The sequence below is a fragment of the Gopherus evgoodei genome, chromosome 2 (assembly GCF_007399415.2).
Source record: "Gopherus evgoodei ecotype Sinaloan lineage chromosome 2, rGopEvg1_v1.p, whole genome shotgun sequence".
NCBI lineage: Eukaryota > Metazoa > Chordata > Testudines > Testudinidae > Gopherus > Gopherus evgoodei.
In genome coordinates, this window is record NC_044323.1 from 31,933,297 (window position 1) to 31,957,856 (window position 24,560).

General features: G+C 42.3%; 1 protein-coding gene across 5 annotated transcripts in view; it reads left to right on the forward strand.

Annotated features, from left to right (window-relative positions):
- Window positions 1-24,560, forward strand: part of MPP7 (membrane palmitoylated protein 7) — a 360,464-nt gene that overhangs the window by 100,155 nt on the left and 235,749 nt on the right. For 4 of the 5 annotated variants that reach the window (XM_030550282.1, XM_030550284.1, XM_030550285.1 and 1 more), the window contains one exon: window positions 17,764-17,930. The exons of the other annotated variant lie outside the window; for it this stretch is intronic. In XM_030550282.1, coding sequence (XP_030406142.1) covers window positions 17,894-17,930 — 37 coding nt within the window. In that variant the 5' untranslated portion in view covers window positions 17,764-17,893. The remainder of the gene's footprint in view (window positions 1-17,763; window positions 17,931-24,560) is intronic. 5 annotated transcript variants of the gene reach the window in all.

Sequence of the window (24,560 nt, forward strand, 5' to 3'; positions counted from 1 at the left end):
GGCAGACAGTTGATCACCACTCATGAATAGTTGCTGAGGAAGTCTGTCATATTCATTCATTAGGTGATCCTGGTGGTAGATTGTTGTTTGTTACCAACATCAACACCAAGTGCCAGAACTTTTGTTCCAGAGAGAGTCATGAGTATTAGATTGTTACTGGATGCAGGGCCGGCTTTAGGAAGTGCGAAGCCCAATTCGAACAGTTTTGACGGGGCCCCGGCAGGGATGATATCTAAAAAAACATGTGGGGTTTGTACTCACTGGGTGGTGCTCCGAGTCTTCGGCCACACTTCGGCAGCGAGTTCTTCACTTGCTCCAGGTCTTCGGCTGCACTGAAGGATCTGCCACCGAACACCTGGAGCGAGTGAAGGAGCCGCCACTGAAGAGCCGCAGAAGACCCAGAGAGCCGCCAGGTGAGTAAAAATTAAAAAGGAGCCTCTATGCAGGGAAGGGATTCTCACTGGGCGCGGGGCCCTCTTAGGCGCGGGGGCTGATTCAGGGGAATTGGTGGAATAGGCCTAAAGCCGGCTCTGACTGGATGTCTTCCATCCATCTACAGTGGTTTCAAGGCCTCCCATACACCTTTCAGGAGACCCGGAAACTCCCTTAAAGTGTGTGTGAGGGCCACCGGCGCCCAAAAGGTGGCCCTGCTCCACCTCTTCGCCCGAGGCCCCAACTCATGCTCGCTCCTCTCTATCCCTCCCCCACATTGCTTGGCTTTAAGCTATGCCCTCCCACTTTTAAAAGTGATGCGGGTCTGGCTCCCCTGTTCTGGTGCACCTGACACCTTTCCACCATTTCCCCTGATTCCCAGGGTGCTTCCAAAAAGAAAGACAAAGCTACGATCCTCCTCCTAGCGCCGTACTGGCTGAGGTAGCTTTGGCTGACAGACATACAGCAAGTGTCTAGCCAGCTCCCAGACTGCTCAGGTCTGATCACAGCAATATGGTCCAACACTCTTGTGACACTACACCCCATATTCTTCACAATGATATTATTAGATAGGATTATGGCATAAATATGATGCATTTTGTACAAGATAAGTTATGTTAGGTGTCATTGAAAAAGTTATGATTTGCTGAATATGATTATCCTATTTGTATACATGTATCATTTTTGTATCTGAAGTTATAAATACTGACTGTATCTGTACTTCAAATGTAGTTACACCTGTGTGTAATGCTCATTAGACAAGATGCTTTCGGTCTAGATTAGCATTTCTCAAATGTGGCCACCGTGACTGCATGCGGCCACCAGGGGCTTTTCTTGTTGCCACAGCCTCCTTGGTAGTGACTGGAGGGGAGGGGAGGCACAAAGCAGTGCCTCTCCCCCAGGGTCACTGTGACAAAATGGGAATGTTCTTAATGTTTCCTCTGAATATGGTGTTGGTGCCTCAGTGTCCCCTATGCAGTTCTTAAGTATCTAGGTGGTGGGGTAAGGGTATGGTTGCTGCAGAGCAAAGGGCCAGTATACATAAATGACTGACACTCTGTCTCCTAGCAACTGGTGGCCTGGGCCCCTCCTCTGCAAAGGTGCCAACTGAAGGTGTTGGAGACAAAGAGGTCAGATGACCTCCTGGCCTGGGAAAGGAACTGAGCAGAGAATGAGGGGCTGGAGGGGGTTTTCAGTCTGGAGCTAGCTGGGAACAAGGAGTGAAGAGCAGATGCGGGTATCTGGCTCACTGCCCCCCAAAATGGACCTGGCTGAAGGGTCCCGTTCGTTGTACCTACAAGCTCTGTTTTAGACCGTGTTCCTGTCATCCAAATAAATCTCTGTTTTACTGGCTGGCTAAGAGTCACATCTGACTGCAAAGTGGGGGTGCAGGACCCGGTGGCTTCCCCAGGATCCCGCCTGGGCGGACTTGCAGGGGGAAGTCCATGGAGGAGCACATGCTGAATGCGCCTAGGAGAGACCCAGGAGGTGAAGCCGTGTGTGCTTCTTGTCCTGAAGACAGTCTGCTCCGAGGGAGAGGAGGCTTCCCAAAGTCCGGACTGGCTTTGTGAGGAGCAGTTCCAGAGCATCACTCGGGGACTCCGTGACAGTCACCAGAAGGGGTCTTCCCCTCACCAGATGCCACAAACTCCGGAGGAGGAGGCAGCCTGTGAGTTCCTCAACTTCTTGGGGGTGGTGAGGCTCGGGCTTTGGACTTCAGCCCTGGGGTGGCAGGCTCCAGTCATGGGACTTTGGGCTCCGGCCCTGGACCCCAGCCACACAGTGGCAGGTGACAGCTCTGGGCTCACCCCCTCCCCCATTGTCCCTGGCCCCCATAGCCTTCTGTAGCCCCCCATCCATCCCTCCCATCACCCCTGGCCCCCACTGTCTCCCTACCCAACAAGCCCATCCAGTGCTTAATCTGTCCCCTGGTTTGCCTGGCCTGCATAAGTCTGCTGTGAAAACAGATATTTGTATGGTTGCTGTTATCACTTTTCATAGCCTCCCAACTAGCTAGTAAGTCTACTATGAAAAATGATATTAGCAAACAAATATTACTTTTTGCAGCAGCAAACTTACTAGCTAACAAGTCTTTTTTTAAAAAAGGCAACCAGAAACAACAACAAAAAGACAAGAATGTGTAAAGCACCTTATTTGTGTTTCTATTCTGTTTAGGTCCAATAAAGAATAGAGAACTGTACATTATTTTTATTATTGAGTCTTCAGAAAAACCCTACATAAATAAATGATAATGATTTGGACATATATATGTGAATATTTTTTTCCCTAAAGTTAATTAAGTATTTTAAGAAAAATTGTCATAGTGGCCACCAGCAAGAGTTGGTGGCTGCACTCTGAGGCAACCAGAAAATTTATTGTGAGAACGCCTAGTGTAGATAGCTGGTTGGGAAGGCAATGAGCCATTAGGGAAAACAATAGGCCTTAGGAGAAGCTTATCTCCCACCTGTTGAGCCTTCCTAAGAACACTCCAGATAGCTTGTTAGTAATTGTTGCCATGATTCAACAAGGACATGTGACCAGGCCACATGATTCTGGATTCCGTCTTGGGATGTCGGTACTTTTCCACAAACTGGTCTGGGAACCAAGTTTTGAAACAAAGGGTTCCCGCAATATGCTAAAGCTATATAAAGCAGGGAGTCGCATCATCTGTGGTCTTTCACTCTCCACACAAGAAGACTCCTGGAAACATCTGAGGAACAAAGACTAAACTGGAGGAAGTGCTGGGCCCAGGTTAAAGAGATTTCTAGCCTGTGTATGAAAGACCTGGGGATTCCAAGCTGTAAAACAAGTGCACGTTGCTCCTTAAGAATCTGCAGCCTGCTTGTGTCATAGCTCAGGGTGAGAATCTGCTAGTTCATATTCTATCTTTCTAGTATCTTAGACTTAGTTTGCATTTTGTTTATTTATTGGTGATCTGCTTGTCATCACTTATAATCACTTAAAGTCTATCTTTCATAGTTACTAAACTTATTTTTTGTTTTAATCCAAGCCAGTGAGCTTTGACTAGAGTGCTTGGGGAAAATCTCTGCTTGGTTACCACCAGTGTGCATTGTTCTCTTCACATTAAGGGAGAGGCAGACGGCTATTAAACCCATATACTGGGCAGATTTGACCATGGCAGGATGGTATGGCTTTTTGGTCCTAGTCTGGGAAGCTGGTGGTTAGAGACCCTGCTTATAACTGCAGCTGGGTGTGTCCCTCCCTGTATGAATGCTGGTGAAAATGCAGGCTGGAGGGCTTTGCAGCTTGTCACAGCAGCACAGTATGAGAGGGAGCCGAGGCTGGTGGGTCAGAGGGCTCAGTGTCACCACAATTCCAGGTAACACCCTGGGGAGAACCCATCACAGCTCCATCAAAACCCAAAGTCATGTGCCTGATGGCATGGCAGTTGGCTGATGGAGTACAAAGGGTAGAGACTACTCCCTGAAGGTCCCAGAAATCCTGATAAAAGCAGGAAAATATCTAAATGGAAGAGGTTCTCAAAATGGGCTTTCCAACATGGGCTGAACCTAACCAAGGCCTCAGTACTGAAGATCCTTGACTGTTTATTGCACTTAAAATAAACTGGCATCTTGTTCAGTTCTCTTAATGTCCATCTTGCATCACCTCAAACACAATATTGTCTATATAGGTATCACTAATGCCATATATTGATATAAAATCACTCCCTACTTACTACTCTGTTTATTTAGCCAAGGATCATGTTAGCTTTTTTTGCCGCAGCATTACACTGGGAATTCATATCGAGTTGTTTGTCCACTATGACCCCTAGATCCATTTCAGAGTCACTACTTTCCAGGATATAGTCCCTCATTCTGTATGTATGGCCTGCATTCCTTGTCCCTAGATGTGTAATTTTGCATTTGGCTGTATTAAAACACATTTTGCTTCAATGGGCCCAGTTTTCCATGTGATCCAGATTACATAAGTTACGTAAGAACGGCCATACTGGGTCAAACCAAAGGTCCATCTACCTCAGTATCCTTTCTTCCAACAGTGGCCAATGCCAGGTGCCCCAGAGGGAATGAGCAGGACATGCAATCCTTTCCCATTCCCAGCTTCTGGCAAACAGAGGCTAGGGACATCATCCTGGCCCATCCAGGCTGATAGCCATTGATGAACCTATCCTCCATGAATTTATCTAGTTCTTTTTTACTCTGTATGAGTGTCCTGTCCTCATTATTTACCACTCTGTCAGTCTTTGTCATCCAAACGTGTTGTTAGTAGTCATTTTATATGTACTTCTAGTTTATTGATGAAAATGTTCAAATATCATTGGGCCTAGTAGATCCCTGTGGAACCACGCTAGAAAAAAACCCATTTGATAATGATTCCATATTAATGACAACTTTTCAGATCTGTCAGCCACAATCTAATATGTATTTTATTCATAATTTAATGCTAATATTTTAATGAGAATGTCATGCTGTACTAAGTAGAAGTGCCTTACAAAATCTGTATTACATATAGAGAGACAAGATGGGTGAGGTACTATCTTTTAGTGGACCATATTCTGTTGGTGAGAGAGACAAGCTTTTGAACCACACAGAGCTCTTCTTCAGGTCCTTGAAAGCTTGTCTCTCTTACCAACAGAAGTTGGTTCAGTAAAAGATATTTCCTTGTCTCTCTAATCATGGACATGGCTGCAATTACACTGTATGTTATTGTGATGCATGACCAGAAAGGGTTAAGCATCCTGCAGGATAAATGACTCAAATTTGACCCTTAAAGACATATGGAGAGATAATATTTGTGTTTTTGTGTATTTATATATTGGTAGTGGTCAACAATGTAATCAAACAGTCCCTGTCTATACTGTATTCTGTTAATTCAGAGATCAAAAGGACATCTTAACATTTAAATCAGCTATAAACATAGGATATCGCTGTATTCATCTCTCTTTGAAATGTATAGCAAATAATCTGTGAATGGTGGAAAAACAGGCAGTTAGCTTATGCTGATCTGTGTGAATAATTATCTGCAATGCTTAGGAAATGGGTCCATTTCAAAGTCCCTGTGAGTGCCTATTGTTTGCTGAGGGACTCCAACCTGTCAAAGAGAGCCTGAAACTGTATAAAAAATGGCTTGGGTCTTGATCCTATCATCTTAGATCTGCTTGAGGCTTCATGCAGGGGAAACCTAAGCCATAAGGACTGAGATCTCAGTCCTGACTGGCCCGCCCTGAATACAAACATTGAACTATATAATCTATGAACTATTTCTGAAAGAAATCTTTGCATCTACAAAGTTCACCATCTCTGCTATGAATCTGAATCTCAAGATTGTGCTCATGTCTGTGTGTATACTGATCTTTTAACCTATACTCTTTTCTTTTTTAAAATAAATTTTAGTTTAGATAATAGGAATTGGCTGTAAGCATGTATTCGGGTAAAATCTGGAATATTCATTAACCTGGGGGTAAAAACCGATCCTTTGGGATTAGTAGAACTTCTTTGTATGATTAATAAGATTTTAAGTAATCTTCATCATTTTTGATTTGGGTATCTGGGTGGAGGCCTGAGGCTGGCTTAGTTTAAGGGAACTATGTTGCTGGCTTCTGGGCAGCCAGTGAGGTAATATAGAAGCTGTTTTGTGCTGGCTTGGTAAATCTAAGTATTGGACTGTCCACCAGCTTTCGGGATTGTCTACCCTATTCTTTGCAGTTAACTCTAATTGAGTGACATCGGTTGGCTCCCCTGGGACTCTGGTCACAGTTACATATATGCAGTTAGCTCTATTGACCAAATTTATAATTTCAGAGTAAAATTGTTTGATCAGAACTTTTTTCTGTGAAACCATGTTCATTGGCATTAATTTATTCCTGTCTTTAAATTTTTTTTGATATTTCCAGTTTTTCATATTAGAGGTTCACTGTTAAACTGCTTAGCTTTGATTTATACAGTTTCAGACAAAATAAGGAAAAAAATACTTTGAAGGACCATTTTTGTACTAAATGCTAAAACAGTATCAATACCACATTGTTCACCCAGTTATAGTACAAAATTGAGGAATTGTAAACATTTAAGTTTCCAACAGCAACATAAACTTGGACTTCCATCTGCATAAACTTTTAGTTAAGTGGAGCTTTAAACTGGCTGACTGGCCCATTGGATGTGGGGTGGGCTGAAGCTTTACTAGTTAGAGCGTCAGAAGCATTAAAGTAGTGGAGATGCAGATACAGGCTACATCTCAAGTTAACACAGGTTATCAACTGCTAATCCAATAACTGTAATTTGAGTGTTTGCAGTGTGGACCCTGTTACTTGAACTAGGCTAGCTTGAATGACAGCAGCTACACTAGTAAACACTGGAGTTAGTGATGAGATTAGCGTCTGATGAGTTAGGTTAACTGGAGTCCAGTAACTTGTGCTGTAGCAGTGAAGACAAGCCTTAACACTCAGTGGCATTTCTTTGTCTGACTAATGCAATATTTTTGGAAGGCTGCATCCCATTGATTCCAAATTCTGAGCATATTTTAGGCATATGTGGGCACAATCCCGTTGATTTTGGTGCAGATCAGAACACTGGAAAAAACCCTCAGACTGCCTGGTGCTGCAGTTGGAGCAATCGGCTGCTTCATGCTGCTGCTTAGACATCATAGGCAGCAAGTTAACTTGTTGCATGGAGAGACTGTCCTGGACTTTTAACAGAAATAAGAGATCCTTCCAGGAAGGATTTGAATGGGGAAGTGGGGACCTGGGGAAGGAAGGGAACAGGAGTCTGGAGAGAGAAGGGCCAAGAGTGGAGATGAGAGGGGAAAACATCAGGGACTGAAGGGATGGGGCAGTGGCAGAGAGTGAAAAGTGTGAGGAGGAAGCAGAGACCTGCAAAACAATGGGAAGCAAGTTTCCAGATTGGGAGCTGGGTGGATGGGGTAGAAGCAGGGGAGTGGATATGAGGATGGGAATACAGATCATGGCATGTAGTGGAGGCGAAGCAGGGGACTCGTACAGTGCTGCTGGCTTGTGAGGGACTCACATAGAGCCTGTGCCATGGTGTGGGAGAATGGGGGATGGTAGTATGGGAATGTGGGGAAGAGGTTATGGTTAGTTGCAGCATCGGGCTAGTGATCATTCTGGAAGGTTGAGGGCCTAACCGGCTCATGACAGCCCTGTGGGGAATACATGGGAGCAATCAGGTGCTCCAGGTGACACCCCTTTAGCAGATTAGAAATGGAGCAACTGAGTCCGAAGGAAACTGCTAGAACAATATAAAGAGGAAGTTGCACAGGAGAGATGGGGGCAGCTCTTTCTAGAGAAGTCCTGTGGCTGTTGCAGGCTGGAGGAACCTGCAGGAGGTAGAATAGGCCTTGGTGGGGACAAGGCTTGAATGCAGTGGTGTAGTGGGATCAGAATGCACTGGAACATTGTTCCAGCACTTATACAGGAATAAAATGGGTCGGATCCTCCTGGTGGTCACATGAAGGATGCCATTTTATAGAGCGTGCATTTTGTAGAGTGCATATACAACATGACCTCACATGCACTGTAGGTATAGGGTCGTGGTGGGGGGAACTTGCACTTCAGAAAATTAGACTGGATCCCTTCCTGAATGAGAGCTTAGAGTTGACAGTAAGCCTATAGAGCAGAGGAGCCTACAGTTTAAGCCTGGCTCTGGTGAGTGGATTAAGATGACATAGAGTGCTGGCAGAGGGACCTCCCAGAGAGGAAGCAAATAACTAAGAGTGTATCTACACAGCAGCTAGACACCCACAGCTAGCTGACTCAGGCTCGCAGGGCTCTGACCCTCAGGGCACCCGAGGGGGCTCTGAACTTCTGTCCCACAGGAGCACCAGGGCTCAGTGCTTTAGACCTGGAGAGAGTGCTGGGGCTCAGGGCTTCAGGCCCATGGTTCCGTTTCCACCTTCAGTGCGGGGCTAGGGGATACCCAAGGCTCCACTCCTAGTTTCAGCCTGGGGAGGGGCGGGGGAGTGGAGGGGCGGTGTTGCTGCCTAGGCTCGGGGCTTTAGTTACAGGGGGAGTGTCGGGGCTCCCTGTGGTTCAGTCCCAGTGGTCCCCCCATAGCTAAAGCCCCGAGCCCTGGCCTGTCCCCGTACCCCCTTACTGAAACCAGGAGCAGAGTCGTAGGGAGCCTTGGTGCCACCTGTGAGGCTGAAACTGGGAGTGGAGCCGTGGGCCTGAAGCCCTGAGCCCCACACCCAGAGCTCCAGCTTCCTGAGGATCAGAAGCCCCGAGTCCCCTCCCTGCCTGGAGCCTAGACGCTCCCAACCCTGCGACTGCAGTGCCAACTGCTACCCCCATCCTGTGGCTGAAGTCTGTAATGTCTTGTTCAGAGTTATGAACATTTCAGAGTTACAAACAACCTACATTCCTGAGGTTTCCGTAACTGAGGTTCTACTGTATTTCTTTATTAGTTGATTGGTTATTAAGGTGCCCTGAAGAAGAAGTTATTGAAGGGTAAAGCCTGAGATTTATATAGCCAAAAGGGAAATGGCATGGGCTTATAACACGGACTCCAAAATAAGGGGCATGGGAGAATGGAATATGGGGAGAATGGTGGAATGCAAGGAGTCCCTCATGTGTGCAATGTGCTCAGCATACAGAAGATACAAACTGTCCCCCCCCTCCCCAGTTCTTCAACTTATATTTTAAAAAAGAAAACAAACAAAAGTTAAACAATGCCACAGAGCAAATTTGGCTTCCAAACCTGTAAGCACCTGGAATGAACAAGTGCATGCTTACTGTTGCTAGCTGTACGTTCATGCACAGCAGATCTGTTTTCTGTGCACCTGTAGACTTAAGGAAGTATATCGTTGTGCATGCTCAAGACACTGCTAATTATCTTCATTAAATCAAAACATTTTTTTCAAACCAAGCAAAAGCCTCTATCTTTCATTTAAGATTGTCCATGCAAATTTTAAACTTCCAACACTTTTGCTGTAGTTTTTTAAAAATAAAAATAGCAGCTAGAATTTTTTTACAATAGGGAAGAGAAATAGTTTAATATAAAAATATACTCCCCTCCCCTGCAAAAAACTGAAATTACTTACAGGATTTTATTTAGTTTTCCACTTTCATTTCCCAACAAAAGCAAAATTTACCTTTAGCCAAAAACCAAGTATGGCAGGTTTAGCTGAATAAGTAACAATGAGTTTGAAAACTAGGCATATTTGAAAAAGAGGGGAGGCTATAATCGATATGGACTTACGGACTTATATGCAGTGCTCACCACACTTCAATTCTGTAATATAGTAGGTGACTTGCTACTTTTATGTTGTTGTAAGTTATTTATAGCCATTTTGTACATGGATGAAGGAATTTTTTTAAAGTACTTTAATTTCAACATTGAGATAAAAATCTTAATTTGGACAAAACTGGCGTAGATTTTTATTTTGAGATATGAGGGAGGAGGTTGAAGCAAGCAAACACCTTTGCTATTGTTTGCAATTCTATTAACAAACTTCTTTTCATTTGCAGCTTGACCATAATTTAAGGTAGCAAAGATCTGATAACTGACTGTTGTGTTGGGGAGGAAAATTAGTTTAGCTTAAATATATAAGAAACAAAAACTTGTTTTTAGGACAATTTTAACTTAGGTCACCTCCTATATAGCTGCTAAACTTTCATGTAGCCTATTGAACACAGGGAGCAGTATCTTTATTTGCCACAGTGTTCACCAAGGGCCTTATCCAAAGACTATTGACATCTGTGTTAGGGCTTCCATCAGGCCCTCAGGGTTCAATTTATGCAGAATTGAGTTATTTTCTTTTTTCTAAATGGTTGGCAGAGGCAGTGGGTTACCATGAAGTTAGCCCAAGTATTATATTTAACCACCAAAAAGTAAATTCAGATTATATGTATTTCACAATTCCATAAAAGAGGGATGGGAGGGGGTCAGGAACCAGTCTTTCACTCTGGATTATAGGTTTAAAGTGGTTAAAAAATTCCACTATTTGACAAAGATTCAGTAGCCTGTATGAAGGGAGGTGTATGTGTCAATCCAGTTCTCAGTGAATAGGTAAGTGTCTATATAATTTAAAACAACTCTGGCAGTGTGAGCAAAGGGGCCAATGACCGACTAGTCATGGAAACAGCATTGTCTTATCTCTACAGGTGCACTTTCCAGATCAGAGTTGAGGCATACTGACAGAGCACTGCTAGAGAAATTTGATACCATCGCCTATAATGTATCTCCTTTCTGTCATCTTTGTCTGGCTTGTCCTCGTCTGCCCCTCCACGAACACAAGTCAACGCCACACCGTTCAGTTTTGTTGCGAGCATGTTCTTTCCATTTCTGGCCAAAGAGTTTTGCCATGGGATCGACCCAGCATGTTTTTGGTCTATCCAGCGGTCGCTTGTGGTCTCCAGGGATCCAGTCATTGATGCAGGTTGTCCACCTATTGTCTTGCCTGAAGACTACATGACCCGCCCATCTTTGCTTTTTTCAGACCTGCTGTGTACCCACAACTCCTGTGGAAGTCAGTGGAAACAGAGTATGCTCAGCATGTATGAAAAAGAGTTCTAAATCTTCAGTATCCAATGTCTTCTACAAGTGCTAAGTTCGCTTTAAGGAAAGGGCAGGGTAGGGCTGCCAACTTTCCAGTTTTTCAAAACTGGACACTACACCCTTCCCCTGGTCACTTGCTTTCCTCCACCTCTGTCACTCCCTCCTTCCAAAGTCATTCACTCTACCCTCTTTCTGGACTCACATGCCACCTTCAGAGTTGTGCTTGGAGGAGCTGTCACAGAGCCTGCCAGCCTCCCCAATCGGGGCATGGCAGGATGTAGCAGGAGGGAGGGGGCTGGGGAGAGCCAGGGCCCTGAGAGGCTAAGAAGGCAGAACGGGCTGTCACAGGTGGTGAGCCTGGCCGCTGGCCCTGCTCCTCAAACACTCTGCACTGTCAGGATCCTGCCTCCTCCAGCAGCAGCTGTTCTTCCTGCCCTCTCACCAGTGGCGGCCGATTGTGGTTACTGCAGTAACCAGATTTTGGTGTCTGGTCAGCAGTACTGACCAGACACTGCACAGGTACCTTTTTGACTGTACTTTCTGGTTGAAAACTAAACACCTGGCAATCCTAGGGCAGGGGAAAATGGCTAAAAATTAAAAGATTTATACATACCAGACCCAGTGGTCTAGGTTTTACTTTGCATGATATGTAAAGTAGTTCACTGTTTGGAGACTTATGCCTTCACGTACATATTTTTTTGAGTGTCCCAAAATATGTTGGCTTAGGAGTATCTGTAAAAAACCTGAGATATTAAAGCCCCAAAGAGTTTACCATGTAAACTCACAACTGATATAAGATGTGTGGATTATAAATAAAAGGAGGGGATGGAGAAGGGTTAGGACAGAGGTTGCAATAATATTGCTCAGCTGCTCAATTAATATATTTATGCATCTTTGTTACATCATTTTATATATTCACCTCTTTTGTACTAGAGAAAACTCACTATTTATATTCAGTACTACAAAAGTGAGTGTTTAGGAAAGATGTGATTGAGAGGATGGTATCTTGGTGAACAGGCTGTAGAATGGTGCTCCTTGCACAGGGACATCATGTAAGACATGGAGACCAGAGGAGAAAGAAACGGGGGGATGAGGGCTAATGTTAGTGGATAGCTTGGGTGCTTTCAAAGAGGTAGATGAGAGCTGAGTAATAATGGAAGGATTGCAAGGGTGAGGTTTATCTGACCTCTGTGTTAACTAAACATCCTTTATGCCTCCTCAGTTGCACTGATCAACTCTTGTGCAGCTGTGGAGCAGCTGAACTCCTCAAGAGAAGGAGCTATTTCTTGAGATAGTAATGTAGCTAAACATTTTTTCTTAGACTGTCTCATCAACCTCTGATGTCTCATATTTCTCAGTGTTTCACCTGTCTTCGCCCGTGTCCTATCCCTCCTTGAAGAATATCTGTAGCCTTTATGATCTTTACCTTTTCTGCCTTTGGTGATAAAGATTCCCTGGAACTATAAAGGGATAAAAATGTTGTTCCTTTTCTGATTATGAAACCCTAGGGGGAAAAATGCAGGGTTGGCATGGGTTTCTAAGAAGGGAAACTTCAGCTACTAGGCTATGCTATGAGTACAAAAAGTTCAGATGTGTGATTACTTCAACTTGATTAGTCCCTAAAGAAATCCCGCCCCCCACATCTAAATTAAAAATCAACTAGTAGAATGTGTTTAGTTAAAAATATTAATTGGACTCTTCAGCTGGACTAAGAATTCTCAGCTACTATTCTGAAAGGAGGTTAGTTAAAGCCCCCTTGGCATGAACCAAGAAATTATGTAACCCAAACCAAAAAAATACTGATCAGATATCCCAAAAATGATACAAAAGTCTTCAGTATTCTACTATCAGGAGGGAATGTTTAGAGCCAAAAGTAGAAGAATTTCAAGTCATTACAATTCTCCCATTAATTTGGCATTCAAGTTTAGGAAGATCATTATTTGTGCCTCAGTGTATCTCTTGTAAAACGGGTAGGCACCATAGAGATCTATATTTTTTGTGTAACACTGTATTTACATAACAAGGTTCAGTTGTTTTTATTTTCCCTGGTATCCTTCTGAGTCAATGGGTCACACATTTCTCCTTGCCACGGATCTGACTTTCAGGTCATACCTCATCTGTGTACTCTTTAATCTGAGTGGAAATTCCAGAAGCGTTCCACTAGTTCCTGTTGGCAGTGCCAGTGTATGTGCTCCTGGGAAGCCAATATTGGTCTGTAAATTCCGCTGGAACCCGACTACTTATGAGATGGAAACTTCCTCAGAAAAAGCAATATATCTCATAATTACAACTTCCAAAAGGTGAGACTACCACTTTCAGTCCAGATTTTATCCACTGACACCCAGCTCTTCTCTTTCCAGGAAATTTCCTTTGGCAATTTCCTGTGCTGAATAGGTTTGAAGACCTATATCCATGTACCTAGTCATTCAGCATACTTCAATTAGCTGAGGTTCCGCAATGGACAAGACTGAATGGCTTTCAAATTTTCCTGTCTCCGCATGAAATATCAATCTGATGCTTCAAATATCATTTGCAGGCATACCTTTCTACCTTCTGGAAATCAAGATCATATTCCTCAAACAATAGCGCTCTTTAGAAGAACAAATTAAGTGTGTAAGTGTGTGTCAAAAACTTGCTTCTCCATTTTCCCTGGCAAAGTTGTCATATAACAATTACCAGATTTCATACTTTCATATCTTAAAATCTATCCTTCAGTTCATTAGTTAAGATGCTTCTTACTTCTAACTTAAAAATGTGAAGAAAATCCATTTATATTCCCTAAATTGTGAAAAATCATTGAATAACTCAGCAGAACAACAACCTTCACAAATAAAATGCTCTACAATTTATGAGGGCCACAAGACAAGGAGAAAAAGATACCCTCTTAGGCCACATCACCATTTCTTGGTTGATTGAGCTTGCCATAGAAAGGCATATTTGAGTCCCAATCTGCCAGCTCTTTAGATAATGGAAAGATGGAGAATTTTAGGGTAAAATACATGTGGTAGTGCCAGAAAAATCTCTTCATTCAAAAAAAGTACAAAATATAGATCTCCCTGGAGGCAGCCACTTCAGCAAAAGGCTGCCTTTCCATGTAAAAGTTTCCAATCTCATTCCTCCTTCCTTTTCTCTTACTGCATCTGGCTCAGTCTTCCCAGTACCTCCAGACTGGATATATGAGTGAATGAGAATAGGATCATTTTTCCCCTCTTGTCTGTTGTTTGGTTTTACAATATCTATCAATCCATAGGGGTCCTCTGTTCTTTTCTTACATCTGTATTTACAGTATGTACTTCTGTTTCCTCAGAGAAGTATAATTCTAGGATTATTCAGCTTTGAAAGTTGTTCCCTGGAGGCTTGTGACACACTCCTGGCCATTTATAACTAGAGAATTTGGTGTCAAGATAAGTTAGTAGGCATATGTTTGTGAGTGGACCTAATTAAATAAAGCTTCTAGACTGGTGAACATGCTTGTATGATATGTAAGACTAATTTAAAGGTAGGACAAAACCTTCCAATATTTAAATTCTTTTTAACTGGAAACCCCTAGAAATAGAGGGATCACAATGGAAACACTCATTAACATAATTACAGTAAGAAGATATGAAAGTAGAAATGAAATTATTTTAGTACAGTCAAAGTAGGGTTTTTGTCTTTAAAAATTGCATCATAATAGCTTCTGAATATAACATTAGGCAACCCTTTTTGTGAAAAGGAAGAAAACATTTTTCTTTATTCAGGAATAGAATTGCCTTTTGTAGTTACAAGTAATAACCTTATGTAAATGAATGCACTTCTCCATGTAACCAGTAGATGTCACAAGTACTATAGGAGCCTGAGAGGTGACTAAGGGCCTGGTGGAAATTCAACAACATATCACAGGACTTCAGATATTTCACTGTTTCCACATGGTAGATGCCAGAGGAATCTGATACAGTGTGATATATAGAAGCAAGGTACAACTGGAATAATGAAATTTCAAAAATAAGCCCTTTTTAAAGACTGGTTGTAACAGTCCTGTTGGGTATTGTAAATGCCTCAGGTGCACTTGATACTGCTGTTACGTTCCTGGCTTTTGGTTCCTAATTTTTATGGAAAGATGGATTGAACTTCAGTTTAAGAATATTCGGTAATCCCTCTCAGGACATACTGTAACAGCTGGTATTTCTGTGTTGCAGCAAATTGATTCCATACAGCAGTCAGCAATACTTATGGCTGGATTCTGACAAAAACTTCCAAAGCATTTTAAATAAATTCAGCCAAAGAAAATAACATCATCAATGCAAAAATGTAGCTTAATTTGCAAGTTTTGGGGGATGGGGGGGAACCATATTCCACTCCAACAAAATATTAAGCATTTTACTGGTAAGGATTTCATCAGGTCATTTATTTTTCATTAATATATATATAGGTTCTGGAGGGAATAACTTTATGCCATATATATATTTCTTAAATAATAAGGCAGTTTAATTTTTTTTTAATATTGAATGTTTTACCATGGAAAAAAAGAAAATGAGGAATGACATCCAGACTTTTTAATATATGAAGTGTGTGTAGATCAACAGAATTTTCAAGTTTATGTGAGCACTTTTCTTGAGGAATCTGCGGTTTTAATTAGTAATAATGGAAGCATTTGTTGATGAAAATGCCTTTGAAATGTTTACTACATTCATTTTTTGACATGGGACAAAATCTTTAAGGTGCACATAAATCAGAGGTATGTGATAATGATGTGAGCTATTACTGTATTTTTAACAAGTTCAATAAGCTCATGGAAACTGAAAATGCTGTTCTCTATCAGATAGCTGACATCCTTCAGATAAGGATAGTCCTATTCTGATTGGGGGATCGTAACTGAGTTTAGAGCTGGTCTCTTCCTTTATGAAGTTTATATGTATAAAAAAGTAAAAATTGAATCTGCTTTTTTAAAATTTGTACAGTGTGTCCTTGGCGTAGATGTCAGGTTTTTTTGTTTATTTTTTTTTCCCCTAAACTGAAGTTTGGCTTCACTTGCGTATAGATGTTTTGTAACTCTAGCATCATAAGGAAATCTTTGTCGGCTTTGAGTGCTGACCTTTCTTTTCTCTGTTTCAAATTTTGCGTTTGGTATGAATTAATAGAGTTGTCATTTACTTGAAAATAATGCCTTTGTTCAATATTAATACAATATATTTGCTTGGAAGTTGATGCATCATTTAGTGAAAACTTATTTTTCTCTTTCCCTCAATCTCTTAAAATCAAATCTTCAATATGCTATCTAATTCAAGTAAAATATTAGGTCTTTATTTTTTATATTCTTAAAAATCCATTGTATTTACCCAAAAGTGGATGTTTCTGCTGGTGCAATAAAGTTTGTCAGCCTTTATGGTTTAAAACAAGTTCTTAGGGGGAGATAACTTTATCCTGTATGTATAATTTAAACAAACCAGTAATTTTTTTTTTAAAGTCTGAAAGTTAGCATATAAAACTTTGCTCTTGGCAAACTTAATTTTTTTTTGAATACTTATTTTAATAACAAGTTCAGTTTGGAGCATGTTGGCAACCCTTCCTTGTAACTAAAAATGGATTATAATTTACTAAACAGAATCTGATAAACAGTCTACGATAAATTATAATACTTGTAGAGGGTTTTTTCATGTGTGGAGGACAAAATATTGAACAGTTCCCAATGGTTATGGCACTTGTGCTTTAACCTTTTATAAGAATCTGTGCATACAAGAGTGTCCAAACTATGCACCGTCAGGATCAGGATAACTTCAAAAGAGAACCATTCTGATTAATAGTATGGATGTTTTTAAAACAAAAACAAAAAACATCTTTCTTGTGTATACATTCTTATGAAAAATTGTAGCCATTCTGATTCCTTACTTATATAGCATATTTTATTTTCCAGAATCTAGAGAAAATATAATCTTGATTTCAAACCTCTCTCTCCCTACCTTGGTCTGCTCCACTATGAGTTAACACTAGGAGTCTTAACTCCGTAATACAAATCAGCGAAAAAGAAATTCAATCTTATTTTAACATTATCTTTTGTACTAAATTATCTCTCTCTCATAATAGTTCTCTATTTTTCTGAAAGAACTGATCAGAAATAGACTAAAAGTTTACATTGGAAGTAATTAAAAATAAATTATCAGTATGACTTTCTAGTAGTAAATATACAGATTCAGATCCTCAGCTGGTGTAAATGGTCACAGTTCCATTGAAGTCAGTGGAGCTATGACTATTTATACCTGTTGAGGACCTGCCCCACACAGTACTATTTGTAGAATTTCACTTGACGTTTGGAGCTATGATCCAGGCAGTAAACACAGGTAGTAAACTTCAGACTTTAAATGAATTGAAGAGATATGATGGAATTGGAAGTTAAGTGGAGGCCTTGTATAAATTAGTGTTAGACTAAACAGAGGTTCTTCTGGTAAAGTAGTCATAAACTTTGAGCAATTTAAAGTATTTACTGTTTTGGAAAAATAGCCCTTTTATTTCCAAAATATTTGCCATTGTAGGGTTAAAATGTGTAATTTTAGTGAAGGACATAAATTATTTTTACAGCAGCATAGGATTAAAGACTAGACTGAAGAAAACAAATTTGCTTCATCTTGGAAAATGTCTTAAAAGTCTTAATATAAAAACAATGTACTCTCTTGTTTTAATTGAGAGCATCAAATTAAATCTAAAGCTCCTTTAGCAATAATGATTTGACTTAGTCACTAGGACATTATTTTGAGGAGGCTGCTAGCCATTCAGATCAAGTTTTAATTTTTTTTGATGTACTTAAGCTGCAATAATTTACGGTTTAACAGTGTTCTTTATTGTAAAATGATGTTTCTGTTCTTTCTAGGGGAATCTTGGAGATTGCATAAATCTTTGTTGAAAACTTGGCTGCAGGCAGCTGAACTGAAATTAACTGCTGCCTTCTGGCTGTGGAGCACTATTCTAACGTTCTTGTGTGATAGTCTGTAGACTAAATCATGCCAGCTTTATCAACTGGATCTGGAAGTGACACAGGTACACAAGCCTAAAAGGACTATATGTTCCTCCCTGGTCTTAGTTGTGAAGTCTACAATCTTTATCTACAGAAAAGATAATAATTACAGTAATCTGATTGAACACATTTTTAAGTTTAACCTCTTCTCCCTTTACTTAATGTAAATAAACTAAACATCACAGTTGAAAATTTAAAATCCTTCAGATTATGTATTCATCTGAGCAATTTCTTTTCAGTCACTGTCTGCTCTTCGTGGCTTTATTTATTATTTTTTTTAAGAAAAAGGAATTAAATCATTTTACATGGCCCAATGTGTGAGACAGTCTAGACTGTCCTCTATTTGAGTTACAGATACGAGTGGAGTTATTTCTGAACACAAACTATTTAGTTTTGATTTTTCTCTTAAAAAAAAATTGTCATTTTTTTCCCCTCACTCCTGCTATCGCACATAAAGGTTCCGTTTCCATCACTGAGAGTATGTCTACACTACCCGCTGGATCGGCGGGCAGTGATCGATCCAGCAGAGATCAATTTATCATGTCTAGTCTAGACATGATAAATTGACCCCCGAGCCCTCTCCCGTCAACTCCTGTACTAAAGCGCCGCAAGAGGCACAAGCCGAGTCGATGGGGGAGCATCAGCAGTCGACTGACCGCAGTGAGGACACCACTGTAAGTCGATCTAAGTACGATAACTTCAGTACATTATTCATGTAGCTGAAGTTGCATTACTTAGATTGATCCCTCCCCCCAGTGTAGATCAGGGCTGAGTGTATGTGGTGGCAATACAGTAACTCCTTGCTTTATGTTGTAGTTATGTTCCTGAAAAATGCGACTTTAAGCAAAATGATGTTAAGCGAATCCAATTTCCCCATAAGAATTAATGTAAATCGGGGGGTTTTTCACCAGACAAAAACCTATATATTATATAGATATACACACAGTATATGTTTTAAACAAATAATGTAATACTGTTCACAGCTATGATGATTGTGAAGCTTGGTTGAGGTGGTGAAGTTAGAGGATGGAAGAGGGAGAGATATTTCCCAGGGAGTGCCTTGCTGCTAAATGATGAACTAGCACTTGGCTGAGCCCTCAAGGGTTAACACGTTGTTGTTAATGTAGCCCCTCTCACAAGGCAGCATGAACACGAGGGAGGAGAGACAGCATAGCAAACAGAGACAGACACACACCTTGTGTGTGGGAGAGAGAGAGAGAGATGCATACTGCCCCTTTAAGGGTATGGCTACATTTGGAATTTCAAAGCGCTGCCCCGGCAGCTCTGCGGGAGCTCTGCCACGGCAGCGCTTTGAAGCGTGAGTGTAGTCAGAGCAGCAGCGCTGGGAGAGAGCTCTCCCAGCGCTGCACGTAAACCACATCCCTTACGGGTGTAGCAGCTCCCAGCGCTGCCACGCTGATTACACTGACGCTTTACAGCGCTGTATCTTGCAGCGCTCAGGGGGGTGTTTTTTCACAGCCCTGAGCGCGAAAGTTGCAGCGCTGTAAAGTGTGAGTGTAGCCATGGCCTAAGTAAGCTGACCCACCTGTAAGTGCATTGTCTTTTTAAATGGATCAGGAAGTTGAGACAGCAGCTGCTGCTCCAAGCTCTCTGTCTTTCTCCCTCTGGGTCCCCTCCCTGCTCTATATGGAGAAGGGGTAAGCGGGGTGCAGGGGGAGGGGGACACCCTGACATTAGCCCTCCCCTTTTCCCCCTGCACAGCAAGCAGGAGTCTCTGGGAGCAGCTCCAAGGCAGAGGGCAGGAGCAGCACATGGCAGTGGGGGGAGGGACAGCTGAACTGCCAGCAATTGGTAGCCTGATGGGTGGCTGCAGCAGAGGGAACTTATGGAAGCGGGGAGCTGATAGAGAGAGCTTATAGGGAGGCTGCCAGTCCACCCTGGTTACAAGCCCCCACCAGCTAGCTGCAATGGGCTGCTCTTCCTGCAAGCAGTGGACAAAGCTGGCAGCTGCCAAATGACGTTAGTTGGGAGCATTGCACAACTGTAAATGAGCATGTTCCCTAATTGATCAGCAACGTAACAATGAAACAATGTTAACAAGGATGACTTTGAGGAGTTACTGTACAGTTATAAAGATTTTTTTCCTACCGTTCCAAAGTTTTACCCTTTTCAACAATACTAAAGTATCTTGAATGTAGACAGAGGCTTAAGTTCCACCTTGCTGACCCTTTTAGCAAGGAAAAATCAAATGCCCAAATACAAAACGGGGAATAACTTAGCTAAGCACCAGTATCGCAGCAAAGGGTCCATGGGTTATACTGGATCCAAAATTGAATCTGAGTCAACAATGTGTGCTGTTGAGAAAAAGCCAAATGTTGTTCTGGGATGTATTAACAAGAGTGTTGTATGTAAAACATGGGAAGTAATTGTTCCACTCTCCTTAGCATTGATGAGGCCTCAGCTGGAGTAATGCGTCCAGTTTTGGGCACCACTCATTAAGAAAGATGTAAACAAATTGGAGAGAGTACAGAAGAGAGCAACAAAATAATATATTTAGAGGAAATTACTTATGAGGAAAGGTTGTATGAATTGGGCATGTGTAGTCAGGAGAAGAGAACGCTGAGGGGGACATAAGTCTCTGAATATGCAAAAGGTAGTTGTGAAGTGTTTTTCATGTCCCCCCACAGTAGGACAGGAAGTAATTGATCTTGTTTGTGGCAAGAGAGATTAGGTTAGAGATTATAAAAATACTTTCTAACTCTAAGGATAGTTAAGCACTGGAGCAGCTTACTTAGGGAGATGTGATTCCCTCTCATCAGAGGCTCTTAAGAACAGGTTAGACACACATCTGTCCAGGGTTGGTCTAGATATACTTAATTGTGCTTCAGTGGGCGGGGACAGACTAGATGACCTCTTGATGTTGCTTCCAGCCCTACATTTCTTTGATCCTATTTACTAATAATACTTAATATTGTATGTTCAAAGGTGTATCAATACCAGCTAATCTTCATAGCAGCCTTGTGCACTAAATAAGTATTTTTTTTATCCCCGTTTTAGAGTAGGGGAAATGGAAGCAGCAAGATAAGCAAGGTAAAGTGAGTCATTTTGCCCAAAGAGACACAATAAGTCAGTGACAAAGCCAGACTTAGAACTTGGAATTCCTGCCTCTTAACCTTATGCTCTTTTCTTTGAATACACAATTAGAAATGGGAGGATTGTGAAAAGGGGAGATTCCAAAATGCATGAGGAGTTGCATTTGGTTACAAGCCTAACTGGATTTTATGGAGCAGAGATAGTTTGTTAGTTTTTTTTACGACCAATCCAGATTTTCTCCACATAAAATTCATCTTTTGCTTCTTTCCTTCCTCTGACTCCTACTTCTCTTGCTGGATTTCAGGATTTTTTTCCCTCTCTCTCCTAATATACCACATTCCACTACTGTGACAGTTGAGGCCAGCTAGTTTGCCCATGTTATCCTCTAGCTTTGAATTCTGGAGTACTAGTTGTGGAGTGTTTGCTGTGGAGGATCTTCTGCTTTGGTGCTTTTGCCTTTGCTGACCTTCAGAGGACCACTTAAGGTCATTTACTGGTACTTGTCCAAATATTTTCTAGTGTTCAGAGTATTTCATGCAGTGAACAGAGATGGGCAGTGGAGTGATGGGTGACTGTTGGTATCTGATATAACCAGTGTGGCTTACTTTATTACTTAAATAAATGTATCCAGAGGTGGTGCTGAGGGGGACATAATGAATCTGTGAATAAATAAAATGGCTTGGAAAAAGGTATGAAAAATTAATTCCTCAATATTAAAATGTGAGGCTTTTTCTAAAGCACATGTATTGTAATATTTTATACATGTCAAGTTCAAAGCACCCATTTCATAATTATGATTAATGACAAAAACTTAGTTGTCCTCATAAACCCAAGAAACGTATTAATAAGAATGATTATGCCATCTGTGTCTTATTGCTGAAATAATATTTTGACTTTGGGCCAGATACAATTTGTTTAAAGGGTTTAAAGTGCACCTCTTTACTCAAGCAAAGGCTAAGGTTCTGGAGGAAGGGATTATTCTTCCACCTTTTCCCTGCAAGGAGGGTAGGTACTGTTTGCAGGATAGAAAGATGTTTTAGGTTTTTGGGGAGTTTCTATCCTGGTTTTAATATAACCGTTCCAGCCCCCGACCTGATACACACTGCTATCATTTTGCTTCTAGTACTCCAGCTCTTTGACTTAAATCAGAATGTAGAGTTCTGTTGTCTGTGCTAGTCCCTGGCGGGCAAACACTCTTTCTCCACCCCACTACGTAAAAATGAATTGTATGTTGTGAGATGTTATGAAATCTCAGCTGCTCCAAACTGTGAGAATTTGATCCCAAATTAGTGTGCTGTTTAATGGGGTCAAATAGCAACTGGGCCCAAATTTGCCTTTAAGGTAGAGAAGGCGATTTCATACAAGCAATTAACCAGCTAAAATATCTAATAACGAAAACAAACTTCTTCACTCCCCCATGTCTTGCATTAGCCCTTGCTTAGGGCACTTTTACATTGGCAGAGTTACAGTGCTGGAAGTTACAGGGCTGAAGGGAGAGCACACTGAAGGGAAACTGCTGTTGTGTGTTCACACTTGCAGTAGTATTTGGGGTCATGCACTCTGGGCAGCTATTCCACAGAGCACCTTTTTCTCTTCTGCCGCTAAGACTTGTGGGGAGACTGAGAGGGTCGTGGGGCATCCTGGGTCCTGTCCCAGTGACCCATGATGCATTGCTTCGTATCCCAGCAATCTCTGTGCTTCCGTCCGCATTTGGTGCCATCTTTCAATGATTTATGTACTGCGTGCCCTGCCTCTTTGCGCTGCAGGAATAGATCCCGAACTGTTCACCAGTATGCTGCTCACTCTGACCAACATGTCGCGAGTGGCAGTGGAGTTATTCCTTAAACTACAAAGGCAAGAGGAGTGCAACATTGATCTTGCCACGCGTAGTAGCTACGACACGAGATTGCTTGTGGCATTCATGGAGGAGCTGTCCACAGTGGAACGCTGCTTTTGGGCTCGGGAAACAAGCACTGAGTGGTGGGATCACATTATGATGCATGTCTGGGATGACGAGGAGTGGCTGCAGAACTTTTGCGTGAGGAAAGCCACATTCATGGGACTGGGTGATAAGCTCGCCCCAGCTCAGTGGCACAAGGACATGAGAATGAGCGCTGCCCTGACGTTGGAGAAGAGTGTGGCAATTGCACTGTGGAAGCTGTCTACTCCAGACTGCTACCAATCGATAGCTAATCAGTTCGGTGTGGAAAAGTCTACGGTTGGACTCATGTTGACGGAAGTGTGCAGGACCATTAATTGCATCCTGCTCCAAAAGACCGTGACTCTGGGCAACGTGCATGACATTGTAGATGGCTTTGCACAAATGGGCTTCCCTAGCTGCGGAGGACGATAGATGGCATACATATTCCAATTCTGGCACCAGACCACCTAGCCACCAAATACATTAATCTTAAGGGGTATTTCTCAATAGTTCTCTAGGCGCTTGTGGATCACCGTGGGCATTTCACAGACATTAGCGCAGGCTGGTCTGGAAAGGTGCGTGACGCACACATCTTTCATAACACTGGCCTGTTCAGGAAGCTGCAAGCAGAGACTTTCCTTCCCGGACCAGAAGATCACCACAGGGGAAGTCGAAATACTCATTGTGATCCTGGGAGACCTCGCCTACCCCTAATGCCTTGGCTTATGAAGCCATACATGGGGCAACTTGACAGCAGCAAGGAGCTGTTCAACAACAGGCTGAGCAAGTGCAGCATGACTGAGTGTGCTTTGGCCGTTTAAAAGCCCTCTGGCGCTGCCTCTGTGGGAAGTTGGACCTGGCCGATGACAATATTCCTATGCTTATAGCTGTGTGCTGTATAGTCCATAATATTTGTGAAGGGAAGGGTGAAAGCTTCACTCAGGGCTGGACCTCAGAGGCTTAGCGCCTGGAGGCTGAGTTTGAACAGCCAGAGATCAGGGCTATTAGAAGGGAACAGTGTGGGGCCATAAGCATCAAGGATGCCTTGAGGCAGCAATTTGAAGCTGAAAGCCACTAATATTTGTTGCTATTCTCGGAAGTGCAGTGCTTGTAATGCTAGGAGGTGATTGGTGCACATGATGCAATACGTGGGTTTAACATAATTTTATGTTGCTTTGCAGGGCTCTTTTTGCTTTCAGTTAATAGAATAAAGATTGCTTTCAAATCAACACAGTTCTTATATTAAAAGACAACTGGAGGAGAGAGTCAAACAAAGAAAACCATCAGCAGTGAGGTGGATGGGGGAGGGAAAGGTCCCAGGAGGAGGAAGGGTCACAGGACAGCTAAAGATTTGTGTATGTCCAGGGATCGTATTCAATCTTCTCCTTTGGAGTACAGTGTAGTAGATACAGTACTGCAGCGGGTACTGTACTTCAGCAGGGCCAAACTGCAGAGGGATGGGTGTTGAGTGCAAGGGGTAGTGGGAGTCTGCAGTGCTGGACTGTGACAGGGGAGGAGTGGAATGCCGTGGATATAGACTGGAGCCAGAAGGTTGATAAGAGTATGTTGGCGGTGTTTGGCAAAGAGTTTTGCAGCAGCAGCTGCAGGGGAGGGCAAGTGAGGAGCTGCTTGCTTTGAAGAGCTAGTATCGCCTGGAGTATGGCTGCTTGGTGCTCCA